This window comes from Gallinula chloropus (genome assembly GCF_964237585.1).
Source record: "Gallinula chloropus genome assembly, chromosome: 18".
In the NCBI taxonomy this organism is placed as follows: domain Eukaryota; kingdom Metazoa; phylum Chordata; class Aves; order Gruiformes; family Rallidae; genus Gallinula; species Gallinula chloropus.
In genome coordinates, this window is record NC_140103.1 from 7,193,544 (window position 1) to 7,216,498 (window position 22,955).

General features: G+C 42.4%; 1 protein-coding gene across 1 annotated transcript in view; it reads left to right on the top strand.

Annotated features, from left to right (window-relative positions):
- Positions 1 to 993: 993 nt before the first annotated feature.
- Positions 994 to 22,955, top strand: part of CDK5RAP2 (CDK5 regulatory subunit associated protein 2) — a gene marked incomplete at its 5' end in the record, with an annotated part of 84,338 nt that continues 62,376 nt past the window's right edge. The window contains 12 exons of the mRNA XM_084272568.1: positions 994 to 1,046; positions 1,237 to 1,304; positions 3,315 to 3,382; positions 8,528 to 8,638; positions 10,027 to 10,103; positions 11,233 to 11,356; positions 13,696 to 13,847; positions 15,398 to 15,560; positions 16,872 to 16,925; positions 17,349 to 17,468; positions 18,077 to 18,169; positions 19,801 to 20,019. Of these exons, the coding sequence (XP_084128694.1) occupies positions 994 to 1,046; positions 1,237 to 1,304; positions 3,315 to 3,382; positions 8,528 to 8,638; positions 10,027 to 10,103; positions 11,233 to 11,356; positions 13,696 to 13,847; positions 15,398 to 15,560; positions 16,872 to 16,925; positions 17,349 to 17,468; positions 18,077 to 18,169; positions 19,801 to 20,019 (1,302 nt within the window). The remainder of the gene's footprint in view (positions 1,047 to 1,236; positions 1,305 to 3,314; positions 3,383 to 8,527; positions 8,639 to 10,026; positions 10,104 to 11,232; positions 11,357 to 13,695; positions 13,848 to 15,397; positions 15,561 to 16,871; positions 16,926 to 17,348; positions 17,469 to 18,076; positions 18,170 to 19,800; positions 20,020 to 22,955) is intronic.

Below are 22,955 nucleotides of genomic sequence, written 5' to 3' on the forward strand. Positions count from 1 at the left end.
AGCACTCGAGGTGCAGCCTCACCAATGCCGAGTGCAGGGGCACCTCCCTGGCCCTGCTGGCCACACTAGGTTTTAGTGTAGAATAGAGAAGATTTAGGTTGGATATTGGGAAAAAATTCTTCAGTATGAGGGTGGTGTATCCCTGGCCCAGGCTGCCCAGACAGGCAGTGGAGCCCCCATCCCTGGAGTCAGCCAGGGCCAGGCTTGATGGGGCTCTGAGGAACCTGATCCGGTGATGATGTCCCTGCTCACCGCAGGGTGGGACTGGATGGGCTCTAAAGGTCCCTTCCCACCTAATGCAGGCTGTGGTTCTGCGCCGGGGAGGCGACGGCCGCCGTCAGCCCAGCCCAGCCCGTCCGACTGCCGCTCCCCAGCCTCTGCTCCCCCCAGGTCCCGGCTGCCGGCTCCCCGCGTTTTAACGCCCGCCAGCTACAGACAGCGAGTGCAGTTTGACGTCATTGCTCGGGGCGGTTTGGCGCCGCAGAGGAGCCGGGAGCAAACGGCGCCAGCGGCTCTGCCAGGCGCTCTGCGGGAACCTGGGGCCCAAGCGCGCGTTTCTCGGAGCTGGGCGCCGGCGCCTCGAAGACAGGCCGGGCCCGCCCGCCCCAGCCCCGCCTCGGCCGGGCCCTCAGCGATAACGAGTGCTTAACGCCGCCACCTGGCCCGCTTTGAAAAACATGGCGGACGTCGCCGTTGCTTCCCTCACTCAAGATGGCGCCTGGGGCGTTCTCCCACCGTAACCCGGCCCACTCTGCCCTCAGCCAACATGGCACCTGCCCGCCAAACTACAGCGCCGCCCTCAACAAACATGGCGGCTCGCCCTCAATTTCCATTCTGCCCGCTTTGCGCCCTCTTCCGCGGCGGCTTCGGCGGCTTCACCTCCGGCGACGCAAAGATGGCGGAAGCGATTGCGGCCGTTTGAATTCCAGCGGAGCCGCCAAAGCCGCGCACAAAGGCGCCGGGGCTTTGGCTGCCGGCGGGACCTGCGGCAGTATGGACTCGCTGCCGGGGGAAGACCTGACGCTGCCGGTGGCGTTTGAGGACAGGTAGGCAGGCGGGGTCGCGGGTCCGGAGCCGGCATCGGCCCTGGGCTGAGGCGCCCGGCCCGCCGCCCCCCTCCCCACCGGTGCGTGCGGCCGGGCTGGGCCTGCCGGCCCGGGGCGGGTGTCGGGGGGCTGACACCCCTTTACCCCCTCGGGTGTTCGGCTCCTCAGGGCTGTTCTCCTCCTTCCTCAGTGTCAGCGTCTCCCAGCTGCCGGACGTCTCCCGCGGGGACCCCCAGCCCGCCCCGGCCTGCGGCGAAGGTAAGGCCGGATGGGGAGGGGAGGGGAGGGGAGGGGGCGGTCAGGGCTCCCCGGCAGCCTGAGCTCCGCGGCGCTTCCCCGCCTGGCACGGGGGTCCGAGCCTTCCTCGCCCGCCTCTGCCGGGGGCCGGGCGCTTCGTGCGGGTCCCGAGAGGCCGAGCATGAAAGGGTGGGGGACAGAGCGCGCTGTGCAACCTCGCACGGCCCGTTTTCCCGGGCAGTGAGGACACCGCAGCTGCTGGCATTGCCCCTGCCCCGCCGTGCCCGCGGGCGCCGCGGCTCTGAGCCTTGTGTAAGGCGATCAGCGGTTCCCGGGGCTTAAAATACTTCAAGCACCCAGCGCGGCAATCTTGCGCTTGTGTCGGCTTGGCTTTGGGGAAGTTCGGTGCCACGTCTCGTCAGGCTCTCCCCCTCACCACGCAGAGTTACTTCCTGGCCGAAGACCTGGTCTAGGCTCAGCTTTCCTCTCAGCACATGAAGCAGCTTTCCCATCTAGCCCCCGGGCTCAGAAGTGGTAGTTTGTTGTGGTTGTCTGTACGGTGACTGTGTAGCTACGGTCGTCCTCAGGTGTGGGGCACTTCCTTGAAACACTTATTAGAGGAAGGTGACACAGCAGCGTCATTTTGAAACCTCCTGTGGGTGTTAAGTGCTCTGTAGGTAAATTTGAGGTGTATGTCATTGACTTCTGTTTCTGCATGTGCCTGGCAACAACTTGGCTGATTTCATTGTATAGATCATGGAATCACCTGGGTTGGAAGGGACCCTTTAGATCATTGAGTCCAATCACAGCCCAACCCTGACTAGTCTGCCTTTAAACCATGTCCTTCAGGACTTTGTCTACACACCTTTTAAATTCCTCTAGGGATGCTGACTCCACCACTTCCCTGGGCAGCCTGTTCCAATACTTAACAACCCTTTCAGTAAAGAAATTCTTCCTGATATCTAACCTAAATCTCCCCTGGTGCAATTTTAAGCCATTTCCTCTTCTCCTATTGCTTGTCACCTGAGAGAAGAGGCATACTCTGACATCTCTGCAACTGCCTTGTAGGTAACTGTAGAGAGTGGTAAGGTCTTCCCTCCACCTCCTTTCTCAAGACTAAAGAGCCCCAGCTCTCTAAGCTACTCTTCATAGGACTTGTGCTCAAAATAGATGGTTCACCAGGGAGATCTTATTTGTTCATATAAAGAAGCAAATACAGAAAAGATACCAGTGCTGCAGAATAATGTTACTGTATGCTGCACGTGCTCTAGGAGAGCTGTCTTGTGAAATTAATTAGAATGTCAAATTAAAAAAACACTGGCTGGTATTTGTTGGGTTATTTTATTAAAGGCTGTTAGTTGCACAAGGATTTTGGAAGTACTCAAGATGAAATGCTTTCTTTTAGTTAGTGTGAGGGTCAGTCTGAGTTGTCAGCTACCTGCTACAATCTCATTGTTCCAATTAAATTTTTACCTCTCCCAGAATTGAATGGAGATAATTTATGCATCCCTGTTAAACAGGACTGTTAGTGTGTGTGCAGACAGAAGTTTAAGTTCCTGTGTGTTCAGGCGGGATTATGTTTTAGGAACGTGGATACTGGCCGTTTCCTCTGCCCGTGGGCTCCCTGAGTCTAAGGGAGGCCTGTCTTGTGACCAGTGAGATACTGAGAGGTCTGAACTGCTTTCTGATGGTTTAATAGGACTTAACTCTAATGTGGGAATCCTGTGTAGTTGTTCTGAATATTTATTCTTGAAAGGGCACCTCACATGGCTTAATTTCAGTGTACATCTTGGTTTAAGTGGGTGATATTGGACTTTGGGAGTTTGTAGACAACTTCCTGAGATCAGACAGAAATCTAGATTCTAACTACTTCGTGCTAACATGTAAACAAGGGGCAAAAAAGCCTCCCTCATTCCCAAAAGGCTGTGTATTTTTACTGTGCTTAGATTGGTGCACCTTTACTGTTTCTGAATCGGAGCCTGGCCTAGAGATTACGCTGTCTGAACTTGTTCTGTCTTCTTAAATGTCTAGTGTTACCAGATGTGGCAGAAGAGACAGTCTCACCAACGAGAGCTCGGACCATGAAGGACTATGAAAATGTAAGGAGATTTTTTTGGTTTTATGTAAGACTTGGTGACAGTTTCCAGCCAGGTGTTTGTAACACGCTGGCTGAAGTGTTGCCTCTCTGCGCCAGGTCCTTAGCTTGTGTCAGTCATCACAGATGTGTTGGAGGTGTGACCAGCTGGCTATCTGTGCTTTGAACTTCCATTTCTTAAGCATTGCTTTCAAAAACAGAGTCCAAAATTTGTTATTGAGACTAGCCAACTGCTGCTCTTGAATTGCCAAACAGAAGTTGGCGTCCTCTGCTCAGAAGTTCATGCAACCACCGGAAACATAACCACTTTGCAAGCCTGCAGTTGCTCTATTTCAGGGAAGCATGAAGTTTATTTTTATTTAATCTAGTACAGGATTTGGCTTTTTAATTTCCTTGGCTGCTGTATAATACCTTTTACCTTTATGTATGAGTGTGCTTGGAATACCTTTGTTTTAAAGGTCTCGTATCTTAGAGACACGTCTGTAGATAAAGCTGGTTTTGGCACTTACTAGAATGCAAAGGAAAACAGTTTTGAGGTTTTTAAAAACCATATTAGTTGTATTGGTTATTTAAATGGAGTAACCCAGTTGTATATAGCTGCTGAACGATGGTTTGGTTGGCATATGTTGCAGGATAACTCCCCTGTAAAGAGTTTTAAATTGTTTAACTCAAGTTCATGTGATTGCGCAAAGAAACTGAAGAGAGGAAAAGCAATCGGAAATCTCTGAGGTGACTGCTGCAGATAAAGGCTGTGGCTCGAGGTCTTCAGGATGTGTTCAAGTGTCTGCAGCTTTCAGCATGCTTCTGTAGCTTTACCTTTTGTAGCTTTGTCTTGTTTGAAATGAGTGGTTCTTCTAAGCTCTTTCTGGGTTTTGTGGCCGTATATCCCTCTGAGGAGAAAGCTGTGCTCTTTGCTCACAATTTAAAGGCTGTTTTGGAAAGCCTTGGTGAAGGATGGTTTTTTTTCTAGTCTCTTTCATTTTCTCTTTTGGTTTTGTGTATTGGATGGGGTAGAAAGCCACCGCCTTGGCATTAGTATGTGCTTCAGATCTCTTCCTGTGCCAAAGACCTCAGTCAAGAGCATACATTCTGCAGGTGGTTTATCATCTGCAGTGGTTGTTCACATGGGAGAAAAGGTTGTAGAAAGGAGACAAAAAAAAAATCTGTTTTGTTCTGTGTGATGTAGAGGAGAAAGAGTCTCCTCATAGCTTCCTGGTACGTACAGACCGTGTAGGTTAAACTGAGCAGTAAAACTTCTCGTAGGCATGTATAATAAAGGTCAAAAATCCATCCAAGTAAGGGAAGAAGAATCTGTTAAACACAATTAAGATACTTATAATGCCAATATAACTTAGGGTTTTAAGTCTTTAAGCCTGCTGGTAGCTAAAAGGCTAAACTTGAGAGATGGAGCATTTATGTTCTTTGTCCTTTTCCTATTTCCCAAGCAACCAGTAGTAGCTATGCTTAGATGTGCTTTTGGACTGACAGTGTGAGATTGTTCATATCCCACTTTAAAACAAATCTGAATCAGGGGGTAAAGTTCCCACTGTCGCCTGCTTGGACATGGTTTGTGTGTGTGTGTATAGATGTATATATTAATATATATATGTAACTACATGAAATTGCTGATCTTTGAGGCTATTTATACAGGATATGAGAAGGAAGTAATGAAAAGATTGGGCTCCTTGCCTGGCAGCTCAGAGAGAACAGAATGGATGTAGTGGCCCTTGGACAGGCTAAAGGGTAGATCTGTGTAGAAAAGGTCCTTCTATGTATGGAGAAGGTGCTGAGCTAGATAATAGTAGAAGTAGATAATGTTTAAATTTTATTAGTATTTATGATGCATCCCACCTGCTTGCAATAATGGGGGTAAACACTTTGTGGTAGAAAACATGATTACATGGAGAAAGTGAAAGGCTTCTTTAATTGAAGACCTTGTGGTTTATTAGATGTTAATGAATAGAAAGGATGATTGGTATCAAGTTAGGGAACTAAGTAATAATATTTGTGGGTTTTTTCTTGTCTCCCCAAACTCAATGAGAGTTGTGCTGTGCTGTAAAATGGCCTCTGCTGGCAGAAGCTGTGTTGCACTGTGAAACCACAGCCTCTGCTCACAAATGCTGTTTGTAGAGAAGTGGCTCTGCGCGGACTTGGAAAGGAGCTAAGCCAGGCTAGGCAAGTGCTGTTTGTTACTGTGCTGTCCCTGGCGTGGAATGTTCTGGGTGGAGTGTATCGTGTCGCCCTGGTTTTTAAAGCAGCGCCTGCTATTCCTCTGCTTTCATTCCTTTTTTAAACACAGAAATCAAAATGCATAAAGGAATTAAGACCAAGTCTAAATGTGTAAATTGAGAGGATTGCCATTTAAATCCCTTTGCAGCGTGAATTTGTTCATGTTTCACATGTTTTTTATTAAGCTATAACTCTTTGCTTGCGGTCTGCCTGAATTGGCTTTCCTTTGAGGAACTGAACATCGGAGATGACATTTGTTTCACTTCTTGGTTTATGATTGCACAGTCTGTTGTGTTTGCCTTTTGAAAATAGTACCTTTAAGCACTTTGGTTTAATTCTGTTGCTGCTGAAATACCTGTGAGCAGAATTAAGGTATGCTGAGGTTTATTGGAACTGCTTTTTCTTCTGGCTAATCTGCACACATGTGGTATGTTCCTGAGTCAAAGTGAAGTTCAGTGATACCGTTTCCAGTTGGCTGTGGCACTCGGACTTCTGTTGAATGAACAGGGAACGATCTATGGACAGCTTAAGAAGCACCACAAACCAAACCCAGTGGGTTGACGCTCGCCTGAATGTGAGCCAGCAGTGTGCCCAGGTGGCCAAGAAGGCCAACGGCATCCTGGCTTGCATCAGGAATAGTGCAGCCAGCAGGACCAGAGAGGTGATCATCCCTCTGTACTCAGCTCTGGTCAGGCTGCACCTTGAATACTGGGTTCAGTTTTTGACCCCTGGCTACAAGAAAGACATCGAGGTCCTGGAGCATGTCCAGAGAAGGGCAGCCAGGCTGGGGAAGGGGCTAGAACAAGGAGCAGCTGAGGGAACTGGAGGTGTTCAGCCTGGAGAAGAGGAAGCTCAGGGTAGACATTATTGCTTTTTACAGCTCCCTGAAGGAGGCTGTGGTGAGGTGGGACTCAGCCTCTTCTAGCAGATAAGTAGCGACAGTATGAGAGGGAATGGCTGCAAGTTGTGCCAGGGAGGGCTCAGGTTAGAGATGAGGAGACATTTCTTCTGAGAAGGAGCAGTTGGGCATCGGAACGGGTTGCCCAGGGAGGTGTTGGAGTCACTGTCCCTCCAGGTGTTCAAGGAAAGGTTGGATGAGGTACTTAAGGACATGGGTTAGTGAGTAATAGAAGTGGTAGGGGGTGGTTGGATTGGATGATCTTGGAGGTTTTTTACAACCTCAATGATTCTGTAAGCTCTGCTCTCGTTAGCTGGGACAGTGCTGAGCTTGCTGGCAAGTCATACAGGATCCATGCCAGTTCTGCAGTCTTGCTTCATTGAACAAGCCTTTAATTTCTTTGCTTAATCTGAATAAGGATTTTGGCTTTGAGCAATATTCTGTACTGGGCTCTGTGACCCGAAGTACAACATTGCTCTTATTTTATGTTTATGTGTGTGTTCCACAGTAGTTACTCCACTTACTTGAAGGCACCCTGTGACACTCATGAGGTATCATGCTTTAAGCAGTTACAACTCATGTGGTTCAAGTTTCTATCCACTACTGTTTGTGCTCATCCAATTGGAATTGTAGGGAAACTAAGATAAAGTTAAATATATGTATTGCTACAGCTTCTAAAGTCAGGCTCTTTCAGGATGTGTGGACAGGCCACAAAATTTGTGTACTCCAACATACATTCAGCTGCTGGGGTGACCCTTGTGTGAATAATGATGAGGCATCTTGCAGGGCAAAGATTATTAAACTGAAGAACTGTTTGCAAATGCAGGTTTTGAGTGCAGTTACAGAAAATAATCTCCAGTTTCACAAGCCAAAATACTTTAAGAATTGTATTGGCAATAATTTTTACAAGTGGTACTATACTATTCTGGAAAAGCCAACATGAATATTTTATTAGCAGCTCTAACATATTAGATTTCCTTTTGCTGAAAGCAACTGGCAGGGGACACAAGTCTTATTTGAATGAATGTTTTATGCTTAGTCTCTTAAAAAGTAAAAAATTAGAGGGAGGCTCCCTTCTTTAATGAAACCATCAACCATGCTACTGCTATGAGGAAGGTTAAAAATCATAAGCTTTTTTTTTTCCCAAAGAATTGCACTATAAAATACAGGATGGGATAAAGGTTTTATTGGTGTTCTATTGGGCTCATGTGCCTTGTGTGCTTGTGGCTCTTCTTCCCGTGGATAAGGCTACCCGCCCAAGCTTTTGACAATAAAATGCTTCTGTTTCAACATGATACCTTATCTTTTCTTCAAATTCTATTTTATAGAAGAAAGAACTACTTAATTTTTAGATTTAATAATCTTTCTTAGATTCTTTTTGTGTGAAGTCAGACAATGGTTTAGTACTCGAAGAGGGACTATTCTAAAGAGCACTGTATGCTCAGCAGTAGGTATTATGTATTTTTAAACAATACTATTTTATATTTGTTATTTCCTGAAGTGTGTTAGTGTCTCAGAGTTTTGCAGGGGTGTGAAAATAAACACAAGCTAAATAATAACATCTTATGCAAGCACACAAAAGTTTGTGATGTGCCAATGTGCATATATGTTTATATATAAAATCTTTAACCCAAAACATTCAGAAGGGGTAGGGTGGAGTGGGGTTTCTTCTCACTCAGGTGGGATGGGAGGAGAAAAATTTGTTCTGTGGTACATGCTGAAACTATAGAAGATAAAAACCTGTTGAGGGGCTGGGCTGTTTGCAGCTCCCTGCATGACACTTAAAAGGGAAGGTTGTTTTATTTTAACTTGGGTATCATGCACTCTTGTTAACACCTTCACAGTTTGAATATCTCTGTGTGTGTATCAGCCATGAGTATTTACACGTTTAACTCTGTCCAGTGGGTTAGATTCTAATCTTGCACTGTGGCCAACAAACCCAAATGGTGCAGTTTTCACTCTCTATTTTACTTAGATTGAAACATGTGGCATAATTTGCTCATTTTCTTTCTTGTTTCACAGCAAATCACTGACCTGAAAAAAGAGAACTTCAACCTGAAGCTTCGGATATACTTTCTGGAGGAGCGAATGCAGCAGAAGTTTGATGGTCCCACTGAAGAAATATACAAAATTGTATGCATTTAGAATAATTTAATAGAACTGTGTATCTTTTTTTTAAGAGTTTGTTTTGTGGGGAGGTTACCTGTTTTACTGAACTTTTGAATCTTTGTTGTTGGAAGTTTTGGTATGATAACTTCATTTCGGGCTAATTCATTTCAGTAATAACTAAATTAAAATACCCTTTAGAAGGTGTGGAAAAAATAGTTTAAAATGTGTGAGTATCTGTAGTTACAGGATGGGCTAAGTTGTTAGGTTTTCAGCAAGTGATTAAGGATCTGAAACTATTGAAGCCACACACTGAAGGAGGAATAGAAGCAGCAACACGCTTCCCCTGAATTTGCCATGCGTTTACTCTGCTTTCTACTACTGAGCATTGAGTTCACCCCTCTACTTTTTCCTGGGTTTATCAGATGTCAGTACAGGTACCTGGAAGTTTTTTGGGCACTCCAACTCAAAAGTTACTTCCTTTGAAGATAAACTTGTATTAGGGTTGTGTATAGCTTCTAGTTTTATTGCTCTAAATTGAAAGAACTCGTATTTGTACAGGATTCCTGAAATCCGTTTGATTCCTATGTCAGTTTGTAGGAAAACCCAACAAATTGGTATCCTTTTAAGTTAAAGGATTTGAGTCGAGTGTATGTCTTCCAACCTTGTTATTTCAGGTTTACAGATGCTAGGAAACATTTCTTATGCCCTTTGGTGGTGCCTGCTTTCTAGAAAGGAAGAGAAGTCAATTTGGTAACGCAGTAGCGTGTTGTTATAACACATGCTTGCATTAGATCTCCTCTGTACCATAGGATGGAAACTTAAATCTGTCTTGATGCTTGCTGTGATAATTAAGTATGTTGGTGTTTAGCTAGGTCATGGTTTCAACTGAATATTGCTGATTGGTCGTCTGTCCTGGTCTTTACACTGGTGCCTGTCTTGTAATTGTTAATGTATTGAGATCTGTAAGCTTGCAGGCCAAGTAACTCTTTGTACACTGTGTGCTTGTGTCATCAGTAGTTTTCTGGGGCTATAACAAAATAAGAATGTTTGGATTTTTAAAAGAAAATAAACAGTATCTCATAGCTCAAAGACAGACCACATGTGGAAGCCAAAGAAACTCCCAAGTTGATCTGTGCTCTGATTATAGCAGTGAAGTGTGTGTGTGTGTGCCTGTGTCTGTAGGGGATTTGTCTTGTTTTAATACAATGGCCCTGAATGCATTTTGAGATTTCTGAATGTCTTGAACCTTGCAAAACCTATCCTTTAAAAGCTAACTTGTCTCTAGGCAGTTCTTAGCCCAGTGATACTTCACATATGCTGGTCCAAGCAAAAAGTAACCTGCACGTTGCCCGTAACTCTTGCGTAGGGTGACCTCTGAATTCTCTCCAGACACTTTAATTCTTTTGCCCTAGAATATTGAGCTGAAAGTTGAGATAGAAAGTCTGAAGCGTGATCTGCAGGAGAGAGAGAAACTACTCATCAAAGCCTCGTGAGTACCAGTGTATTTCTTGATGTTTGTTACTTGGGATTTCCAGGGTCTTGCTTTGGTTTGGTTTTTTTAGGGATGTCACGATCCCCAAGTAGTATTTTAAGGGCACTTACCTAGAAACTGCTTCGTTAGTTATGGAAATCACATGTGGGAATTCTTAAACACACAATCATGTAACAGTAGTCATACTGGATCATGGAATCACAGAATCATAGAATGCTTTGGGTTGGAAGGCACCTCAAAGATCATGTAGTTCCAGCCTCCCTGCCGTGGGCAGGGACACCCTCACTAGACCATGTTGCCCAAAGCCCCATCCAACCTGGCCTTAAACACCTCCAGGGATGCCATGACTTTGATGTTAGCCTTCATTCTACTGTATTTTTCAGGTAAAGAAATGACCCCCTAGTTGGGAATGGCTTGGCATCGAGCCAGGTGTCTGGATCAAAACTAATCCAAGCTGGCAATGACTGACAGGAACTGACTGCCCTGGTTTCAATGGAATTTGTGTGGCCTACCTCATGTGGCATCAAGTTGCTGATGATTGGGCTTGTATTAGTAGTCCAGAGAGTTCCAAGTAGATCTAGAGGACCAGATTAATTTCTGTTTGGTCTCTCCAGCTGTCTCTCAAAGGGTGTTGCTGGGCTTTGAGTGGAACCTTGCACAAAATCATAATTGGAAGCCAAATTCAGGGGGTCATTCTTTGTTTAATAGGGAAATGTTAGCTGCTCTGTTCTTAAAGATACTAACAATTACCAAAGAGGCACTTGGAGAAGTCTCAGCAGCTGCATATCTTAGTTTATTCCAATGCCACTTTCTGTAGAAAACACAGCTCTCCCAAAGGCTGACACTGTATTTGGAAGCTTTAAAATTGTGAAAGAAATATTACACTTTTTCATCGTAGATATAAAGGTCTTGCTCTTCCACTGTGGAAAGGTTTGTGACTGTACCACCAAACTGCTCTGTAGTGTGTAGATGTTTGTATTTAACCTTAGTGACAAGCAGGTACAGATAAAATGGAAGACACTCCTCTGTGCATAATTTAACAGCCACTTGCACTTGAAATGTTTTCCACCTTGGTATGCAATTTCTATCTTTATTACAGATTTCTATCTATGTTACTGTCTTTCAGCAAAGCAGTTGAGAGCTTGGCCCAGGGTGGTGATGCTGAAATGCAGCGTGTGAAAGAAGAGGCACAAAAGAAGATGCAAGAAATGGAAAAAACCCTGACTAGCAGAATAAACTTTCTGGAAGAGGTGAGTGGCCAAAACTGAAGGTTTAACTGGAAATTAATACTGTCTGAGGTTTGGCACTGTGATCTATCTGTATTTTCAAAATTGTTTCAGCTTTCCTGGAAAAAACAGCCAGTGCGAAACTAGACCAAAAAAAAAGGGGATAAAGAGAAAAGCCCAGTGAGAGGGAAGGTGTTTTTAGCTGCTCTTAAATTATCAAAAATGAGGATAGTGGTTCCTCAGGAAATTCCTACCTGTTGGTGGCATTTATATACATTCAGCACAAAGCTTTAATTACTGAATTCCAGTGTGTGGAGGCTATGCTTTCAGAGCAGCAATCTCTGTTTAGCGGAGGAGAGGCTGGGTTTTGAACACTCCTATTGATAAGGTCTCGGCTTCCCCACATAGCTGAAACCACTCTGTAAAGTGCTCCTGTCATTTCCTATCTTTACAGGGGACCTCAGGGTTGCAGTATAGAGGCACAGAGTCAGATTTGTATCTTCACTCTTGTGTGCTCATTATAGGCTGAGAGGGGCCACCTGCTTATGGCAACGCCTGGGTAGGTCAACCAGTGGGCGATTCTTGTGCCTGCATGCCCAACACTCTCTTGTTAGTGGCAAACATCTGCCAGATGTTAATTTTGCTGTCACCTTTTTGTGTAGCATTCTGTTCCATTCTGGTTTTAAGAATATCTTCTTTAATTCCTTGCTGTCTGGTTGAGACAGTTTATTTCTGTACTTATTGTTGAGCCATTGCTGATATCTTTACAGGGGAATTGCTTCCACTTTTCATCATTTTGTAGTGTAAAGGCATGCCATTAATAGGGATTATTTTTTTGCATCCTTGGAAGCAAGGAGTTCAGTTTCCTGTAAAGAACAAATTTGGTATCGTATGGTCTGTTTGTGTCAAGTCCTAGAAATACCTAAGTTCATGACTGCTTTGCATCACTTGACTGTACACACTGATCTGGAGGTGTGGGATTTTGTAGCTGTGTCCATGAGGGATGTAGGTGTCTGGTACTCTTGTAAGTAAGCAGAAATAGCACAAGTGGGTATATCCCAACATTTGCTTTCCCATCCCGAAATAATGAACTGGTCATGGAAGATACTGGCAGCAATCTTGATGGTATTTTCTATCAGGATGGATTAGTGGTATTCATAAAGCAGTGACCTCCTGCAGGAAGGAGGAGGGAGGAATCTCTGTAATCTTTTTTCTTTTCCCCAGTTTACTGCACTTGGAATTTCTCAAAGCATTCTTTGTGCTATTGAATAGGCAAAGAGATTCCTAAATTACTCATTCTGTACCAAAACAAGCAGTCAGGCTGGTGTTTCCTAGATCTGACAGGCAGAAGGGTGAATCATCTAATGTCACGGTGGTGGTGTTTTCTACAGCCTGAGGACAGCACGGACCTCTGATGTTTCTTTTTACTATGACTATGAATGTAAACACTGCAGAGTAATGACAGTTGCTTGTTTATGTAGCACCATATAATGATATAGATCCAGGTAACATTAACAAAGATTAATTTATTTCAGAGTTTTGGTTTGAAGGATGAATGCTGGCAGAACAGCTTTTTGAGAGGGGGTGAGTGGTGAAGTCTGGTGGTGAAGGACTTTGTCTTTGCCCTCACTCAGAGTTATGCTTTTTAGTATAGACTTGAAGGAGAGAGGGGAATTATTGTTGAGACTACACAGAGGCTTTTATTTTGTAGAAAGAAAAATTCATGAGCACAGCAGGGCAGCTTACAATATTAAAGTGAAGATCTGAAACAAAATTTATGTAGTGTCTGACAAGTGTGGCGTTTTTCTGGTGTCCCCCATCTACACAAATTTGGTCACTAGAGGAAGTTGGCTGGAATCACTGGGTGTTACTTCTGTTTCCTTTGCTGTTCAAGAGAGAAATGTCTGGTTTGTACCTTATCAATACCTGCAAAATATAGTAAATGATGTTTGGAAGAGTTCCAGTTAACTACAGTGAGCTTCTGAATGTTAACTTTGTCTCTGACTGAATTAAAAAGCCCATCTTGGTCATCTTAACGTGTACCTACTTATTACAGTAGTGGGGCAAAGCCCAAAATGCAAAAGTTAAATCTAAAGCCATTTTCATTTCCACTTCTGCTCTTGGTTAGAGTATTTGTTTTATTTATTTGAAACAAACTTCCCTTCATGTACCACAAAATGCATTCATCTTGAAAATGCAGATGCAAAGAATTGAAGCACTTTGCTAACATGCCTGAACTACTTGCTAGAAGTTGCAAAATTAAACATACCAACATCTGTTGGGCAGAAGAGACCTCAGCATGTGGAAAGAACTGTGAGTGTTTTGTTCTTGTAGGCATCAGGGCTGTGTGCTTTTAATTGCAGAACCTTCAGGCTGCCCAAGGAGATGTGGAAAAAGCCTTTGCAATGGTAGAGAAGGAGAAAGCTCTGAGAATAGCTGCTGAGCAGAAACTTTCGTCAATTATGAATGCCCCTGCAAAAGATCTGGATATGATTACAGGAGCTGAGAAAGACAGGTCAGAACTCTTGGTGTTGATGTTTCTAAGTACTTCTTTTACTGTTTAAAGTGTGAAGAGTCAACATGGATATAGGTCTTAATAATTGGATCCAACCCTCAGATACATGAGGGAGTGTTCCTGGTCATCTTTCATATTCAGCTGTTAAATGAACACAGCAAAGAATACATATCCATGTGACATGAGCATGTCCTGCTTGAAAGCATCTTTGTAACTTGATGGACTTACCTCCTGCTTGCTGCTTTCTTGGAACCATTGCTGTACAGCCTTGACTCTACCACTTGTGCTCATTACTGCTTTCAAGTGTTCATGTAATCTTCATCACAGTGATGTTTCTGTTGAGGTTGGTAAATCTAATGGGAAGAGAAACAGCATGTTTGAACTTCATGGGTTTGATAGTGCTGTGCAAAGCATGGGCTTTGCTGTGTTTGGCAGGTAGTTTGTAAGGTGTGTGAGTTGTTCTGTAACTGTAGGTGGGGAAAAAGTGTAAATCCAGACCTAAGTATTTTGGAGGACTTATTGAGATATGTAGGGTATAATACATGACTGGCACACCTCCCAGTGAAGCTTAGTTAGTCCAGGGATATAAGCCTGGAGTGGAGATCAGAAGATCATTATGTTTCCTTATACGTTGGAGTATCCTTTCCTGTTTGTGACTGAACCCTGCTGGTAGCTGCTCTGTGGGAAACTGCTTAATTGGTCTAATTTGTGTCAAAAAGATACTTTTACTATCTCTGCTACAAAATCCTAAGAGTATCCCAGCTGGCATCTTAGGCCAAAGAGTTTCCACCTATAATGGCTTCAAGTCAGAACATAGGAAGTTCCTCACCAGTGTGACAGAGCCCTGGGACAGGCTGCCCAGGGGGTGTGGAGTCTCCTTCTCTGGAGATATTCCAGACCTGTCTGATTGTTGGCCTGAGCAACCTGTCCTAGGGGCCCTGCTTCGGCAGGGGGGTTTGGACCTGATGGTCTCTGGAGGTTCCTTCCAACCCCTACAGCTCTGTGATTCTGTGATAACCCTTAAGTCAAAAACCTCAAGCATCGTTGTTTTTATCAGTTGGGATTCTGGAAGTATCACGATGTCTCTTGACCAAAGAAGGCAGCACAGACCTGGTGTGGTTTTGCTTCTGTGAAATGAGATCTTAGGTACAAATATAAATGAAGGAAGGTACTTGAGGGGCACTTAGTGGTGGCATGTAAGGATGTGGTGTTGTATGTGCAAAGGAGTAGAATAAATTGCTAAGCTTCTCATGTGTGCTAAAGGACAATGTAATGAAAATATTGAAACTTAAGTGTTGACATTTGAAAGGGTATTGGAGGAAAATAAGAGTGAGCACTTTGCAGGTAGCTCAACCCTGTTTGTTGCTTGCTTTAAAGGTACGACACCTCTTGTTTCTCTGGAGGGTGAGGGAACTGTGAAAGTACTCCCCTAAGTTTTACAAGTGCTGCCTGGAGTCTCCACCTAGGAAAGCTGCCTGCAAGATTTACTATGATTGGGAGAATTGTTGGTAGATGATGCAAGATTAATTTTAAAAATCTTGTAATTTTAGACTTATAGAGCAACTGAATCGGTCCTTGAAAAATAAAGAAGCTATAATTCAACACCTTGAAGAGGAAAAGTCTCAGAGTGGAACTTATGGTGGGAACTTATCAGCAGAAAAAATCAGAGAACTTACCATTGCTCTGAGGCATGAAAAAGATAGTGAGATAGAGGTGAGGAAACAGAACAGTTTTCTATGTTACATATCTCACATGGTTTAGGATTGTAAAGGTTTTGTGTCTGATGGTATCTGAGCGACTTAAGCCAATATTTTAAAAATATTCTTCACAGTTATTCCCTCCCTCCCCTTTTCCATTTTCTTAACATTAATTGGTTACTGTGGCTTGGTGGTCAATATTCATCCTTATTATCCATGCTTGCCATTCATTCAGTGAGAGGTTATGTTTCCCATTGACTTTATGCCTGTATTATACAATGCAATTGCTTTACAGAAGTGTATATATAAAGATGCAAGATGTTAATAGACTCCTCAATGGATGATGTAACTTCTACAGAAGTTAAGAATGTGACATGACAGTTTATTTTTGGAGAATATCTCTACTGTTATGATCTGGAAAAAAAGCTGTAGTAAGGGAGGTAGGCATAAAAATCTCATGAAATAAAGTGAAAATCCTGCCTTTGGCTTACAAAAGGTGCTGGGAGTCATTGGCTCTTAAATGGAAAGACAGATATGCTGAAAGCTGAGATACAGGAACAGGCCTTAAGGCTTGCTGTCATTTGGTTTGGGGTTTTTTTTGTTTCCCTGTTGGTTATTCCAACAATAAATTAAAGCTGGCAGAATTAAAGCAATCATGGAGTCTGTCATGCTTCTGAGATGTTTTCTTCCCTTTTGATTTGGAACTCCTGTTGATCAGTATCTCCACACATTGTTTGTCAGGAATGGACAAGAGAACCTTCTGCAATCAGGCCAAATAATGGAATTAAAAGGTTTCAGTTCTGGCTTTTAATTGTTTCATAGGAGGAAGACAGACTCTGTAATCGTTTTGGGTTGCACTACTGGAGAAAAATTCTGACTAATACCTTTGCCCAACTCTTTTTATATAGGGTTACTCTGTAAAAAAAATAAATTCTGTAACCTCCCCAAAGGAAAGTGCTAATTAACATCTCCCTTAATAAAAGCATCTTGCTGGCATAGTGAAATGTCACATAGAAATGCATTTTTATTAACTTGGCCAGTATACTTGTCCCGTCTCATGTTGTGTGGGGTTGTCTTTTGCATTTTTGTCTTAATTTGAACAGGCTCATACTGTGTCCAGGTAGATTTGTAGACTTCCAGGCAACAACTGATTCAATATATTCCTGCCAAAAGGCATTTACTAAGTTTGAGCTTTTACCTTTGTTTCCACCTCCCCCCCCACCCCCAAGCTTTTTAAGCTCATCTCACTTAATTTTTAATGCTTAATGAGTTACACTGGTGTTTAGAATGAATTTACTTAGCTGTGACAACTGTTTTGTTCTTTTAGGCTATTAGAATGGAGCTTAAAGATGAAAGAAATGCCTTTGAAAAAAAAATTCAAGTAAGTTCTAGTTGTATTTCTGTTTCCTTGACCACTTACAGTACATGTTGGGATCTCTTGTGTTATACATTCATAGATTCATAGGCCTTGACTTGAAAGGAAGCAAGGCAAGTCCTCTGGTAAATTCTCTTTCATGTTGGGTGATGGGAAGTTTCACCTTGTTTTTGAAGCAATTTTCAGTAAAACTGATAGGCATGCTCATTAAATATTGAATCTGATACTCAAGGCCAGCCTGTGAGATTTTTCGGCTTCTGCTATGTTCCAGGCACATCTTTAAGATGATGACTTGCATTTTGGGACTGTATTTTATGTTAGTAATCTGAGTAATAAGATACAAGAACTCTGAGAGAATGTACTTATTAATGTGTAGTTACAGTATCTCTTAGTGGGAAGTTAATGCAACTTTCACCTAATCTGCTTTAGTTGCTTCAAGAAGAGCTCCAAGAGAGAGAAAATGAGCTTGCTGTTGAAAAGAAGAATGGCTTGAAAAGGGATAAAACCATTCAAGGGCTAACTGTTGCATTAAAAGCAAAGGAAAAAGAGGTATGGTGATTATGATCTTGTTGGTTGGTAGTGCTATCATTGGGAAGGGAGTGTGTATGTTGTGTATGTGGCAGGAGTTGACTCATCGCACTGTAACCATTAGGAAGCTTCTAGTGGGTTCTTAATCACTTCTGTCCTGTCTGTAAGCTGTTCTGTTTATCTGGAGTTTTTGGGTCTTGGACTGGAGGAGAGAAGAAAAAAGAAACTGATACTTTCTCCCTTAAGAACTTTGAGGAAAAATGTTTTGAGTTGTAGCTGGTTTTTATCAGTGCTGAGCACCATTTAGAAGGTATGAGAAGTATTTTATGTTGTTGAGTAAGTGGAGCTGTCATAAAGGCAGCTAAAATAGGAGAGGTCAATGTCAGCTGAAATTCAGATTCTGTGGAAGAATGGGACACGTTGAACTTGAGTGATAGGGAGTCTAGTGAGTGTTATATAGGAACAAGAATTTATACAAGATTCATTGTGATGTATTCAGTGGTTTTGTTCTTCAAAGTATTTGTTCTGTGTAGTTGAATGGACAGATAAGGAGATGGGATAGCTGTTACTGAGTCACTCTCCCTTGGAAATAACTCTTTCTATATAGAATTCATTTTACTTCCTTACAGAACGAAGAGCTTGGTTCTGAAATTGAAGATCTAAATGCTTCGTTGGCTAAGGCAAGAGAGGCAACTCACAAAGCACACATCCAAAAGTTCAAGGTAAGAAGCAAGCAATTAATGTGGCTTCCCCCATCCCAGCTCCTCCCTTCTCTGTAATTCCACACCATGGGTAGTGCTTTGTGTTTTTGCAAGTAGAGGTATGGAAACTAGTTTAAAATGTCGTTAAAAAAAGTTTAGTTGTCCTACTTTGGAAAAAAATAATAGAGTGTTAAAATGCCAGCTTCTCTTGAATTTCTTCAGGTTTTTTCTTTTATAACTGAGAATGTAGGGAGAAACATGGAAAAGCACAATGAGTTAAAAACAAGCAGAAATAGTTGTGGGGCTGAGCTTTCTTTGACCTAAGATTGTTGTTGTTTCTTCCACAAGTAAGGAAGGAACACACTCTTCATGGTAGCAGAGCTCAACTGGCTGTGAGACACTTGTTAGCATTCATTTATATAATAAGGGTGAAACCACTCTTTATAAAATGATGGAATGTTGCTTATGAAAATGTGATGCAGTAATGCTTCCATGTGTGTGGAAGAGAAGGGACTTTATTTTGATAATTTATGCAAAGTAAAGGTCTTAAAATGTAAAAATGGGAGAAATCAAGTATAGGATGTTAAAATAGAGAACATAACATCTCCTGTAATGTTTCCCTACTCATCTAAACTAAGTCTGTTAAAACTAGTTAATACTGATGAGAGGCAGTGATGAAGCTTCCCTTGTGAAGTTTGTTTGCCCACTTGGTCTCTTTGCCCAGCAGCAGTTGAAACAACTTGCCTCCAAAGTATGTGCACCTAAAGCTTTTGGATGGACTCTATTGTCTTTTGATTTCAGAGCCTAATGGAGCTCTTAAAACCAAATTTCACTTAAACCCAAATTTTAAGTGCACTCTGAAATAAATCCAGCCCCCTTTTTTTTCCCTCAGGTTGTTTTGGCCCATGTGTGGACCTATAGCTTAGGTTTGCCTCTTCATACCATGGAAGTCCTGCTTGACAATGTTACTCTACCTTTAACCCTTTCAACTTTGAGAGCTTAATTATTTTTTAAAAGTTCTAGGTTGAAAGAGTGTGTAACTAATCCCTCCTGTCCACAGAATCCATGTTGCATGGTGGGTGACAGAGCAAGCCTACCTCCTCATTACTCTACTACTTAGCTACAAACTTGAGTTGAAGGCAGTTCTCTGTGAGTAGATCATGCTGCATAGCCTACTACTCCTGTCGTCTGTGTTGGGAACTTCAGTGAGGCCACTTGTCACAGTGGGTGATGGGGAAGAACACGTCAGACTTGTGATTTCATTAAACATTGGTAACTGCTTGACCTGCTCTGGATTCAAACTGACCCAAAAGTAGAAAGTTTTACGTAATAAGAGCTTTGGGAACCAATAATAATAATATGATCTCATTTGCACTGTGGACTCCTTTGCAGGTCAACCTTTTATCTAATTCTTAGTTATCTAAGACTTTGTTATCCGGTGCTGGATGTCACTGAGAGCTGTGTTAGTGGAGAACTCTCAGTGTAACATTTTCCCTGTTGTATGAGTAACTGTCACTTCACTGTATTTTTGCACCACGGATTTGAAGTGCTGGGAAGAGGTGTGGGGGAGTGGGTTTGTACACAGCAGGAGTGAAGACTTCCAGTCTTTGTGAAATACACTTGTAGAACTTGAATGCTGCTTTATGTTTCAGGGTGCTGAGGATTATCAAGCTCTCTTGATGGAAAAAGAGACCCTCTTAGCAGAGCTGCGTTCGGAAAACCTTACAAAGGATGCTGAGAATCGTAAACTACAAAGGAGGATTAAAAGGACCGATGAAGAGCTAAATGATCTGAATTTAGAAAGAGAGAAAATGGAGAAGGAGCTGGATGAAGCACACCTACAGAAAAGCAGAAGTGACAAAACCATTAATGTTATTATCCCTTTTTTCCTTCATTTCATAAAGCGTAAAAATATTCTAGCACTTTATAGCATGTCCTTTTCTAACAAATTTAGTCTTTTAATTTGAGTAGGTTTTGGAAAGGTAGATAGACTTGCCTGAAACCAATGTTCAAAAGAATGTGGCCAGGAACACTGAGGACAATTCTGGCACATAGTCTGCACAGGAAAAGATTTTAAAATAAATACAATTCTGATTGTCTTAGATCCTAGAAAGAAATGACTAGCCTTTATATGTGGTAAGAGGTTACTCTTGGTTTGTTTTTCTGATGGGAGAGCCTGAATGTGTATGACAATGTACAGTTTATATTTCTGCTGTACATGTCTTGTTACCTGTCTAGATGTTATCTTAAATTACACTAAGTAATGCAGAACAGGAGTGAGCAGCCAGTTGTTGCAACCTTAAGCTAAACTTGAGCTTGCTTTTTGTTAACCTGGCATCATCACTACAAAGATTGTATATTTAGTAACTTCTGCTTGTAAAACTCCTGCAGTACAGGATCAGTTGATCCCAACTTAACATAAAAACAAGGTGCTGTATCTGCTCATTGATTTTACTTGCTTCATATTCTGTTTAAGGTTTTTTACCTTGCTGTAGGTGTTCAGACAAGCACTTCTGCTTCCAGCACACACATGTCATGCAACAAAGTGAACGATCAGGTTTCTTCTTTTCTTCCTTTGAAAAAAGGATGTGCCTTCTCCTGAGCACTTGACACAAAGCAGTCACCTGTGTGTCTCATCACATGGATCTTCCTAAAGTCTGCTCACCTGGAGTCCTGCCTGCATGCAAAGTCTGGTCCCCCTTCAGTTAGGGATTAGCTTCCTGCTTATTAAATTACATTAAAGTTTAAATGAGCTTGTGTTTATTCAGTGGATGTTTTGATTTGATTAAATAAGGACATTAAAGCAGGTTTACGTGGCAATTGCTGTCCCTGCAATATCACTTGAAGCCAGTAGAGGGATCTCTTTACTCACAAACAAAGAAGTTCTCTCCCTCTTCTGCCCCCAATTTAACTTGCATTTTTGCTTGATTGTCAACTGTGGTTAGGCTGCCGTCACAAAGTCTCTATCTTTGGTGTGCTTTGAAATTTCTTCAGGGTGTTGAGGTTAAGGAGAGAAAGAACAGATCGCTCCTGTCAGTAAAACAGCCACGAAGAACATATTTTATTGATTTAAAGTATTTTATATTTAACTGCCTTCTCTATTCAGAACTCTTTGTCATCTTTCAGGGCAGCCAGAATACAACTCTGCATAGGAAAAACAGGACTGAGTAGGGAATTACCAGGGGATTCAAAGTTACTTGTAATACAGAAGTCTGTGACTCCATTGTGGCCAGGTTTTTCATGTAAATGACTAGCTCCCTGGGGAAAAGCATTTCTGCCAAAAGATGAGCAGTCTTATAAAAATTATATCCCTAACCTATTTTCTACTCCTTGCAGAACAGCTGCTTCAATTTCAGAGTTGCTGGTACATTCAGATATAGCAACATTGCCTGTGAAATGTTGCCCATTAAGTAGTAGAGATGTGGGAGGAAAAAAATGTGCTGTGATATTTTGCTCTTTGACAAATAGAAATGCACTTCAGTGAACTGATGCAAACTTTTGTGAGACAGCCTTAAAAATTCTGTTCTATTTATGTTCAGAGATACCTATTTATCAGTGTTTCTATTTTCTTAGAATAGAACTAGCAAGAATGTGCCTGAACTGTGGAAAATACCCTCAACATCTGGAATGAACTGCTGCCTTAGCTCTTTGCTTGCTCATGGGGCTGTCTTCAGTGACTGTTTGTGTGCTGGAATTGGGATAATCCCAAATTCTGCATATATCCATTTTAAAACCCCCCAAAATCTCAGAGAACAAGGAAGGGTCCTTCTGCCCTGGTATAAACCCATCTTCTTGAGATGATTTGGGCTTTACTGTTCTGGAATGGACGGAGGTTAATTAAATTAAGAGTGCTGCCAATGATCTGATCATCCAAAATGCATCCAAAAGTGGGTATGGATGTTCTTGACCAATGTCCCCACCTCAGGGCTTTTTCTAGGTCAGCTTTAAAAGCAAAACATGTTCTGTACTTGCAGAGCTGCTGTTAAGCACTACTTCAGCATCACTTGAAGCTCTGTGGAACAAGAAACCTCAGGTCTATATTCATATATATAATTGATGAGGAATAAAGATCCTTAACACTCATCCTTAACACTGTTTGTGTCCACCATGCTGCTGTGTGTATAACAGAGATTCAGTGCTTTGTGAGTAGTGAGTTTGTTCAAATTTACATGATTAAACACTTCCAAGTATCCGTTCTCTCTCTCAGGTCTAAATGTAGACGATTAGAATGTATTTACTAGGTATTCATATTTGATCAGTTGGTTGGGGAAATGCAGAATAACTCATTAGGCAGAATTTATTCTTTAGTCTTCCTACCTGTAGTTAAGTCTGAGGGGGACGTTTTGGAGCTTCATGACTTAATTATTCACCAACCTGTTTTCCATTTGACAAGGAGGGGGAGGCATCTGCTCCAGTCTTCTACCTTACAGTGTTTCACAGTCATTTTTCTTAGTTCAACTATCATTAATCATAGAAAAGTCTCTTGGGAAAAAGGTTGGCAGAGGGAATTGCAAAGTTTATGCTCGGAGTGCTGTAGGCACTATATTATTCTTGCAACTCAATGTATAGAAACCAATAGATTTTCTCCCAGACAATTTGAGTGGTCAATGAGTTCAAGCAACCTGCTAGAGTGATGGATAGTTTTGTGTGCTACAGAAATCTGGGTCATTCAGCCTCAGCTCTAGCTTGTTTTGGGAAGGATTTAGGGAACTCTGAGGGCAGGAACAGTAGAGACAAAGTATCTGCAAATTGCCAGTATCTCCCAGGCTGTGCTGCTTTTTCCACAACTGGATTCCTTGTCAGTCTG